At 61.9% G+C, this 10,792-nt stretch overlaps 1 protein-coding gene across 1 annotated transcript in view; it reads right to left on the bottom strand.

Moving 5' to 3' along the window:
• Positions 1–10,792, bottom strand: part of OPLAH (5-oxoprolinase, ATP-hydrolysing) — a 29,178-nt gene that overhangs the window by 13,261 nt on the left and 5,125 nt on the right. Inside the window, 11 exon segments of the mRNA XM_062515176.1 lie at positions 153–227; positions 229–325; positions 991–1,103; positions 1,211–1,327; positions 1,329–1,498; positions 2,606–2,673; positions 3,416–3,554; positions 4,440–4,605; positions 5,722–5,917; positions 7,508–7,631; positions 9,478–9,592. Of these exon segments, the coding sequence (XP_062371160.1) occupies positions 153–227; positions 229–325; positions 991–1,103; positions 1,211–1,327; positions 1,329–1,498; positions 2,606–2,673; positions 3,416–3,554; positions 4,440–4,605; positions 5,722–5,917; positions 7,508–7,631; positions 9,478–9,592 (1,380 nt within the window).

Below are 10,792 nucleotides of genomic sequence, written 5' to 3'. Positions count from 1 at the left end.
TCCCCCCCCAGTCCCCCCAGTCCCAGTCCCCCCAGTCCCCCCAGTGCCCCCAGTCCCCCCCAGTCCCCCCAGTGCCCCCAGTCCCCCCCAGTCCCCCCAGTCCCCCCCAGTCCCCCCTCTCTCTCTCTCTCTCTCTCTCCCCCGTCCCTCACTCCGCACATCCCCACGCCCCTCAGCTGCTCCCGGCAGCGCCGCTCCAGCTCCCGCAGGCGCCGCTCGATGCGGGGGGAAGGCGGCGGGGCCGAACGGGAGCGCGCACGGCTCCTGCTCCTCGTGCACGGCGTCGGCCAAGGCCAGCCCGAGCGCCGACAGGAGCCCGCTGTGCCTGGGGACACGGACAGAGCCGGGTCAGACCCGGGACAGACCCGGGATAAACCCGGGACAGACCCGGAACAGCCCCGGCCCGCTGTGCCTGGGGACACGGACAGAGCCGGGTCAGACCCGGGACAGACCCGGGATAAACCCGGGACAGACCCGGAACAGCCCCGGCCCGCTGTGCCTGGGGACACGGACAGAGCCGGGTCAGACCCGGGACAGACCCGGGATAGTTCTAGGATAGCCCTGGGACATCTCTGTCCCCACCTGGGGACAGCCACCCCCCCTCCCAAAGCCACCAAAACTTCCAGGGACCCCATCCCCCTCCCCGGTGTCACATCGAGGGACCCCCAAACCCCAAACCCCCCGTGTGACACCCCAGGGACCCCCAGGAACCGCATGTGACACCCCAGGGACCCTCAGGGACCCCCAGGAACCCCGTGTGACACCCCAGGGACCCCCCAGGGACCCCCAGACCCCCCGTGTGACACCCCAGGGACCCCAGGACCCCCCAGACCCCCCCCCGTGTGACACCCCAGAGACCCCCAGGAACCGCATGTGACACCCCAGGGACCCCATGTGACACCCCAAACCCCCCCATGTGACACCGCACGGACCCCCAAGGACCCCCAGACCCCCCGTGTCGCCCCCCATACCGGGGGTCCCCAGACTCACTTGTGGATGAAGACCCTGGCCATGCCCAGCGCGCGGGCGATGGCACACGCGTGTTGGCCGCCGGCGCCGCCGAAACACGCCAGCACGTGCCGGGCCGCGTCGTGTCCCCGCGCCTGTCACCGAGGGGGGGACGGGGACGCGCGGGTGACGACCCCGTCACCCCGACGTCCCCCCCCGCGCCCACCCCCACCCCCCCCCTCCCCCCACGGGCGACAGCCACCTGCGTCAGGGCGCGGATGGGCCGGCACATGGACTCGTTGGCCACCCGGACGAAGCCCAGGGCGACCTCCTCGACCGAGGGCGGCGCGGGGGGGGACGCGGGTGACACCGTCGATGTCGCCGGAGGTCGCCTGGAAGTCGCGGATGGCGGCGGCCAGCTCCCGGAACGCGGCCACCGCAGTGTCGCGACATAAGGGCTGGTCCTCGCCAGGACCGAAAATGCGGGGGAAATAATCCGGGAGGAGCCGGCCCAGCACCAGGTTGGCATCGGTGACAGTCAGGGGACCCCCTGGGGACATCGGGGACAGTCAGGGGACATTGGGGACATCGGGACAGTCAGGGGACAGTCAGGGACCCCCTGGGGACATCGGGACAGTCAGGGGACCCCCTGGGGACATCGGGAACAGTCAGGGGACATTGGGGACATCGGGGACAGTCAGGGGACAGTCAGGGACCCCCTGGGGACATCGGGACAGTCAGGGGACCCCCTGGGGACATCGGGACAGTCAGGGACCCCCTGGGGACATCGGGAACAGTCAGGGGACATCGGGACAGTCAGGGACCCCCTGGGGACATCGGGGACAGTCAGGGGACAGTCAGGGACCCCCTGGGGACATCGGGAACAGTCAGGGGACATTGGGGACATCGGGGACAGTCAGGGGACCCCCTGGGGACATCGGGACAGTCAGGGACCCCCTGAGGACATCAGGGACAGTCAGGGGACATTGGGGACATCGGGGACATTCAGGGGACAGTCAGGGACCCCCTGGGGACATCGGGGACAGTCAGGGACCCCCTGGGGACATCGGGACAGTCAGGGGACATTGGGGACATCGGGGACAGTCAGGGGACAGTCAGGGACCCCCTGGGGACATCGGGACAGTCAGGGGACATTGGGGACATCGGGGACAGTCAGGGGACCCCCTGGGGACATCGGGACAGTCAGGGACCCCCTGAGGACATCAGGGACAGTCAGGGGACATTGGGGACATCGGGGACATTCAGGGGACAGTCAGGGACCCCCTGGGGACATCGGGACATGGGAGCTCAGGGGGACACGGGTGTCACTCATTGTCCTTTGCAGTGACAGTCGGGAGCACCTGGGGACATTGGGACACAGGGACAGGGGACATGGCGCAGGTGACATACAGGTGACACACAAGTGACACACAGGGGACACACAGGTGACACACAGGGGACACACAGGGGACACACAGGTGACACAGGTGGCACACAGGTGACACACAGATGACAGGTGACACACAGAAGACACACAGGTGGCATACAGGTGACACAGGTGACACAGGTGGCACACAGGTAACACACAGGTGACACAGGTGACACACAGGTGACACACAGGTGACACAGGTGACACACAGGGCTGTCCCACACTCACCCTTGCGGTAACAGGCAGGGCCCGGGTGAGCGCCCGCGGACTCAGGGCCGACCACGTAGAGCCCGGACCTGAGGGGACACGGGGACGTCCATGGGGACATCCATGGGACATCCATGGGACACCCATGGGGACACGGGGACATCCATGGGGACATCCATGGGGACATCCATGGGGACATCCATGGGGACATCCATGGGGACATCCATAGGGACACGGGGACATCCATGGGGACATCCATGGGGACATCCATGGGGCATCCATGGGACATCCATGGGACATGGGGACATCCATGGGGACATTGGGACATCCATGGGGACATCCATGGGGACATCCATGGGGACATCCATGGGGACATCCATAGGGACACGGGGACATCCATGGGGACATTGGGACATCCATGGGGACATCCATGGGGACATCCATGGGGACATCCATGGGGACATTGGGACATCCATGGGGCATCCATGGGACATCCATGGGACACGGGGACATCCATGGGGACATTGGGACATCCATGGGGACATCCATGGGGACATGGGGACATCCATGGGGACATCCATGGGGCATCCATGGGACATCCATGGGACACGGGGACATCCATGGGGACATCCATGGGGACATCCATGGGGCATCCATGGGACATCCATGGGACACGGGGACATCCATGGGGACATTAGGACATCCATGGGGACATCCATGGGGACATTGGGACATCCATGGGGACATCCATGGGACATCCATGGAGACACCCCTGGGGACACCCCTGGGGACACCGGACAGTGCCACCGTCACCCCCCGGCCCTGCCCCACCTGAAGAAGAGGCGGGACCCCCCCCCCGCGGCCACAGTGTTGATGTCGAGCTGGGGGGCCTGGATGGAGACCCCGGCCGTGCTGGCCTCGAACACGTGCTCCAGCTCGCCCGCGTAGCGGCTCACGTCCGTCGAGGTGCCTGCGGGACCCCCGGCCTGACCACCCGAACCCAGAGGGACCCCGAAACTGACTGACCCCAAAACTGACTGACACCAAAACCAGAGGGACCCCAAATCCAGAGGGACCCCAAAACTGACAGATCCCAAATCCAGAGGGACCCCGAAACCAGAGGGACCCTGAAACTGAGAGACCCCAAAACTGACTGACCCCAAAACTGACTGACACCAAAACCAGAGGGACCCCAAATCCAGAGGGACCCCAAAACTGACAGATCCCAAATTCAGAGGGACCCCGAAACCAGAGGGACCCCGAAACTGAGAGACCCCAAAACTGACTGACCCCAAAACTGACTGACCCCAAAACCAGAGACCCCAAAACTGACTGAAACCAAATCCAGAGAGACCCCAAATCCAGAGGGACCCCGAAACTGAGAGACCCCAAAACTGACTGACCCCAAAACTGACTGACACCAAATCCAGAGAGACCCCAAATCCAGAGGGACCCCGAAACTGAGAGACCCCAAATCCAGAGGGACCCCAAAACTGACTGACCCCAAACCCAAAGAGACCCCGAAACCAGACAGACCCCGAAACCAGACGAGAGACCCCAAACCCAAAGAGACCCCCTAGGACACCAAATCCCCAGAGACCGCCAGACCCCCAATCCCAAAGGACCCCCCAGGACCCCCAGGACCCCCAATCCCAAAGGGACCCCCCAGGACCCCCAATCCCAAAGGACCCCCCAGGACCCCCAAACCCCCAATCCCAATGGGACCCCCCAGGACCCCCAAACCCCCAATCCCAAAGGACCCCCCAGGACCCCCAGGACCCCCAATCCCAATGGGACCCCCCAGGACCCCCAATCCCAAAGGACCCCCAATCCCCAGACCCCCCCAGCCCCTCACCTCCCATGTCGAAGCCGATCACGGGGGTCCCATCCCGGGGGTCAAAGGTGGTCCTGGCGTAGCCCACGACCCCCGCGGCCGGGCCCGACAGGATGGCCCGAGCCCCCCCGAAAGTGGCCATGGGGGTGAGCCCCCCATCGGAGCGCATGAACAGCACCTGCACCCCCTGTGGGATTGGGGGCTCAGGGGGGTCCTGGGGGGTCCTGGGGGGGCTATGGGGGGTCCAGGGGGGTCCTGGGGGGGCTATGGGGGGCTCAGGGGGGTCCAGGGGGGTCCTGGGGGGTCCTGGGGGGCTCAGGGGGGTCCAGGGGGGTCCTGGGGGGCTCAGGGGGGTCCAGGGGGGTCCTGGGGGGTCCTGGGGGCTCAGGGGGGTCCTGGGGGGGTCCTGGGGGGTTCCCGGGGGGTCCTGGGGGGCTCAGGGGGGTCCTGGGGGGTCCTGGGGGGGCTATGGGGGGCTCAGGGGGGTCCAGGGGGGTCCTGGGGGGTCCTGGGGGGCTCAGGGGGGTCCAGGGGGGTCCTCGGGGGTTCTGGGGGGTCCTGGGGGCTCAGGGGGGTCCAGGGGGGTCCTCGGGGGTTCTGGGGGGTCCTGGGGGCTCAGGGGGGTCCTGGGGGGTCCTGGGGGGATTATGGAGGGGCTATGGGGTGTGATCCCCACCCTATAAACACCCCCTGCGGGATTGGGGGCTCAGGGGGTTCCTGGGGGGGTCCTGGGGGGATCCTGGGGGGCTCAGGGGGGTCCTGGGGGGTTCCCGGCGTTCCTGGGGGGGTCCTGGGGGGTCCTGGGGCGTCCTGGGGGGCTCAGGGGGGTCCTGGGGGGGTCCTGGGGGGTCCTGAGGGGTTCTGGGGGGTCCTGGGGGGGTCCTGGGGGGTCCTGGGGGGTCCTGGGGGGCTCAGGGGGGGTCTGAGGGATGGCCCTGGGGTGGGAAGGAGCCCATGGGGGAGGGTCCCGGGGGTGTCTCTATGACATCCCTGTGCCACCCCAGGTGTCCCCAGGTGTGTCCCAGGATGTCTCCAGGTGCCCCCCAGGTGTGTCCCAGGTGTCCCCAGGTGTATCCCAGGTGTCCCCAGGTGTCCCAGTGTCCCCAGGTGTATCCCAGGGTGTCCCCAGGTGTCCCCAGGTGTCCCAGTGTCTCCAGGTGTCCCCAGGTGTATCCCAGGATGTCCCCAGGTGTCCCCAGGGGTCTCTGTGATGACACTATGCCACCCCAGGATGTCCCCAGGTGTCCCACTGTCCTCAGGTGTCCCTGTCATGCCCCAGGTGTCCCCAGGTGTCCCCTCTCACCCGCAGGCCGTCGCGGAAGCCTCGGCAGAAGCCGCTCAGGTAGTCGTGCACACCTGGGCTCAGGTAAGCGTCCACGCAGGCGGTGAGGCCCCGCGGCACCGCGCGCACCATGGGGGACACGGCCGACGACAGCGACACCTGGGAGAAACCCAGCTGCAGGGCCAGCGCCCCCACCTGCCGCTCGTGCTCCGGCCACCTGGGGGACAGGGGCTGTCACCTGTGTGTCACCTGTGTCACCTGAGTCACACCTGTGTCACCTGTGTGCAATCTGTGTCACCTGAGTTACACCTGTGTTACCTGTGTCACCTGAGTCACACCTGTGTCACCTGTGTGCCACCTGTGTGTAACCTGTGTGTAACCTGTGTCACCTGAGTTACACCTGTGTCACCTGTGTGTCACTGTGTCACCTGTGTGTCACCTGTGTCACTTGTCTGTCACCTGAGTTACACCTGTGTCACTTGTGTGTACACTGTGTGTCACCTGTGCGTCACCATGCCACCTATGTCACCGTGTGTCACCTGTGTCCCACCTGTGTCACCTGTGTGTCACCTGTGTGTCACCTGAGTTACACCTGTGTCACCTGTGTGTCACCTGTGTGTCACCTGTGTCACCTGAGTTACACCTGTGTCACCTGTGTGTCACCTGTGTGTCACCTGTGTCACCTGAGTTACACCTGTGTCATCTGTGTGTCACCTGTGTGTCATCTGTGTGTCACCTGTGTGTCACCTGAGTTACACCTGTGTCGCCTGTGTGTCACTGTGTCACCTGTGTGTCACCTGTGTCACTTATGTGTCACCCGAGTTACACCTGTGTCACCTGTGTGTACACTGTGTCCCTGTGTCATCTGTGTGTCACCTGTGTGTCACCTGTGTTACACCTGTGTCACCTGTGTCACCTTGGTGTCACCTGTGTCACACCTGTGTCACCTGTGTGTCACTGTGTCAACTGTGTCACCTGTATGTCACCTGTGTGTCACCTGTGTTACACCTGTGTCACCTTGGTGATACCTGCATCACACCTGTGTCACCTGTTTGTCACCTTGGTGTCACCTGTGTCACACCTGTGTGTCACCTGTGTTACACCTGTGTCACCTTGGTGATACCTGCATCACACCTGTGTCACCTGTTTGTCACCTTGGTGTCACCTGTGTCACACCTGTGTGTCATCTGTGTCACCTGATTTACACCTATGTCACACCTGTGTGACCCCAAACCCCACCTGCCACTCGTGCTCCGGCCACCTGGGGGACACACCTGTGTGTCACCTGTCCCACCTGTGTCCCACCTGTGTCACCCCAACCCCCACTCACACGTTGCCGTGCAGCAGTAACACCTGGCACTGGGGACCCCCCAAAATCCCCCAAAATCCCCCCAGAACCCCCCAAAATCCTCCAAAATCACCCAAAATCACCCAAAATCCCCCCAAATCCAATAAAATCCCCCCAGGACCCCCCAAAATCCCCCAAAATCCCCCAAAATCCCCCAGAATCCTCCAAAATCCCCCCAGGACCCCCAAAAATCCCCCCAAATCCCCCCAAATCCCCCCAGGACACCCCAAAATCCCCCAAAATCCCACCAGGACCCCTCAAAATCCCCCCAAATCCCCACAGGACACCCCAAAATCCCCCAAAATCCAATAAAATCCATACAGGACACCCCAAAACCGCCCAAAATCCCCCAAAATCCCCCCAGATCCCCCCAGGACCCCCCAAAATCCCCCCAGGACCTCCCAAAATCCCCCCAAAATCCCCCAAAATCCCCCCAGGACCCCCCAAAATCCCCCTCACGCGTAGCTGTGCAGCAGCAGCACCGCCAGGCTCCGGATGCCGCGGGCCAGGAGCCCCTCGAGGTCCCCACGGAGCCGCGCCAGGTCCAGGGGCCGCTGCACCAGGAGGGTGACCCCGGAACAGCCTGGGGGGACAGCGGGGTCAGGGACACCCCAAAAACCCCAAAAACACCCAAAAATACCCCAAAAAACCCCCATTGAAGCTGCGGGGTGACAGCGGGGTCAGGGACACCCCAAAAACACCAAAAACAACCAAAAATACCCCAAAAAAACCCCATTGAAGCTGCGGGGTGACAGCGGGGTCAGGGACACCCCAAAAACACCAAAAACAACCAAAAATACCCCAAAAAAACCCCATTGAAGCTGCGGGGTGACAGCGGGGTCAGGGACACCCCAAAAACACCAAAAACAACCAAAAATACCCCAAAAAAACCCCATTGAAGCTGCGGGGTGACAGCGGGGTCAGGGACACCCCAAAAACACCAAAAACAACCAAAAATACCCAAAAAAACCCCATTGAAGCTGCGGGGTGACAGCGGGGTCAGGGACACCCCAAAAAAACACCAAAAACAACCAAAAATACCCCAAAAAAACCCCATTGAAGCTGCGGGGTGACCCCGGAACAGCCTGGGGACAGTCCTGGGGTCGTCCCCTGAGACCCCCAGAGTCACCTGACAGAGCAGGGGGTTGACGGGAGTGTCACCTGCCAGGTGTCACCCCAGTGCCACCCCCAGGCTCCACCTGCAGGGCCGGTGACAGTGACAGGGACAGGGACAAGGTCATAATGAGACAATGTGACAATGTGACACTGTGACAGTGTGACAGTGTGACAATGTGACAATGGCAGTGATAGTGACAATGTGACAATGTGACAGTGTGACAATGTGACAACGGCAGTGACTGTGATAATGGGACAATGGGACAATGTGACAATGTGACAGTGTGACAATGTGACAATGTGACACTGTGACAGTGTGACAGTGTGACAATGTGACAATGGCAGTGATAGTGACAATGTGACAATGTGACAGTGTGACAATGTGATAATGTGACAATGTGACAATGGCAGTGACAGTGATAATGGGACAATATGACAATGTGACAATGTGACAGTGTGACAATGGGACAATGTGACAATGGCAGTGCAATGCGATGACAATGTGACAGTGTGACAGTGTGACAGTGTGACAATGAGACAATGTGACAATGTGGCAATGTGAGAATGTGACAACGGCAGTGACAATGTGACAGTGTGACAATGTGACAATGGCAGTGACTGTGACAATGTGACAATGTGACAATGTGACAGTGTGACAATGTGACAACGGCAGTGACTGTGATAATGGGACAATGTGACAATGTGACAATGTGACAGTGTGACAATGTGATAATGTGACAATGTGACAATGGCAGTGACAGTGATAATGGGACAATATGACAATGTGACAATGTGACAATGTGACAGTGTGACAATGTGACAGTGTGACAATGTGACAATGGCAGTGACTGTGATAATGGGACAATGTGACAGTGTGACAATGTGACAACGGCAGTGACTGTGATAATGGGACAATGTGACAATGTGACAGTGTGACAATGTGACAATGGCAGTGACTGTGACAATGTGACAATGTGACAATGTGACAGTGTGACAATGTGACAACGGCAGTGACTGTGATAATGGGACAATGTGACAATGTGACAATGTGACAGTGTGACTATGTGGCAATGTGAGAATGTGACAATGGCAGTGACAATGTGACAGTGTGACAGTGTGACAATGGCAGTGACTGTGACAATGTAACAATGTGACAGTGTGACAATGTGACAGTGTGACAATGTGACAATGGCAGTGACTGTGATAATGGGACAATGTGACAGTGTGACAATGTGACAACGGCAGTGACTGTGATAATGGGACAATGTGACAATGTGACAGTGTGACAATGTGACAATGGCAGTGTCACCCACCTTGCACCCGGGGCCAGGTGTCACTCCCGGGTAGGTGACAATCCGGCTGTTCGGGGACAATGCGCTCGTCCACCTCGATGACCTCCTCGTACAGCACGTCGGGCATGGCCACCTCCTGTGGGGACAGGGGGGACATGGGGGTGGCACCGAGGGTGGCACTGGGACAGCACTGGGACAGGACTGGGGTGGCACTGGGACAGGATTGGGACAGGACTGGGACAGGACTGGGCTGGCACAGGGACATCACCCAGTGTCCCCTGTCCCATGAGCGGGACCTGGCCGGGTGTCCTTGGCAGTGTCCCTGTCCCTGTCCTTGTCCCTGTCCCCTTGACCCTGGCCCCTGTCCTTCTCCCTGTCCCTGTGTCCCTGTCCCCCTGTCCCGTCCCTGTCCCCTTGTCCCTGTCCCCATCCCTGTCCCTGTCCCCATGTCCCTGTCCCTGTCCCTGTCCCTGTCCCTGTCCCCTGTCCCTGTCCCTGTCCCTGTCCCTGTCCCTGTCCCTGTCCCCTGTCCCTGTCCCCTGTCCCTGTCCCCATCCCCTGTCCCGGTGTCCCTGTCCCCGTCCCATCCTCGTCCTTGTTCACTTGTCCCAATCCCTGTCCCTGTCCCCTTGTCCCTGGCCCCTGTCCTTCTCCCTGTGCCTGTCTCTGTCCCCTTTCCGCTGTCCCTGTCCCCGTCCCTGTCCCCTGTCTCGTGAGAGGGGCCCGGATGGGTGTCCTTGGCTGTGTCCCCTGTCCCTTCTCCCTGTCCCTTGTCCCTGTCCCGTGTCCCTCCCCCAGTGGCCGCTGGCTCCCGGCCGGGCCGTGCTGGCCAAAGGCCAGGACTGGCCCCGAGCCCGGCCCTGCTCACGGGACAGGGACATGGGGACGGGGACAGGGACGGGGACAGGGACAGGGACGGGGACAGGGACAGAGATAGAGGACACTGGAGCAGGACACCAAAGGGGGACACTGAGCTCCACAGCAGGACAGTGAGGGGCAAAGAGAGGGGGACACGGGGGACATGGTGCCACCCCAAGGGGGACACGGGGACACTGTGGGGACAGGGACACTGTGGGGACAGGGGGACACTGTGGGTACAGGGAACACTGTGGGTACAGGGACACTGTGGGGTACGGGGACACTGTGGGGTACAGGGACACTGTGGGTACAGGGGACACTGTGGGTACAGGGGACACTGTGGGTACAGGGACACTGTGGGGTACAGGGGACACTGTGGGTACAGGGACACTGTGGGTACAGGGGACACTGTGGGTACAGGGACACTGTGGGGTACAGGGGACACTGTGGGGTACAGGGGACACTGTGGGTACAGGGG

Source organism: Cinclus cinclus, chromosome 1 (genome assembly GCF_963662255.1).
Source record: "Cinclus cinclus chromosome 1, bCinCin1.1, whole genome shotgun sequence".
Taxonomy (NCBI): Eukaryota; Metazoa; Chordata; class Aves; order Passeriformes; family Cinclidae; genus Cinclus; species Cinclus cinclus.
Note: the sequence above shows the minus strand (reverse complement) of the source record. Positions and strands in the feature narration are given on the sequence as shown.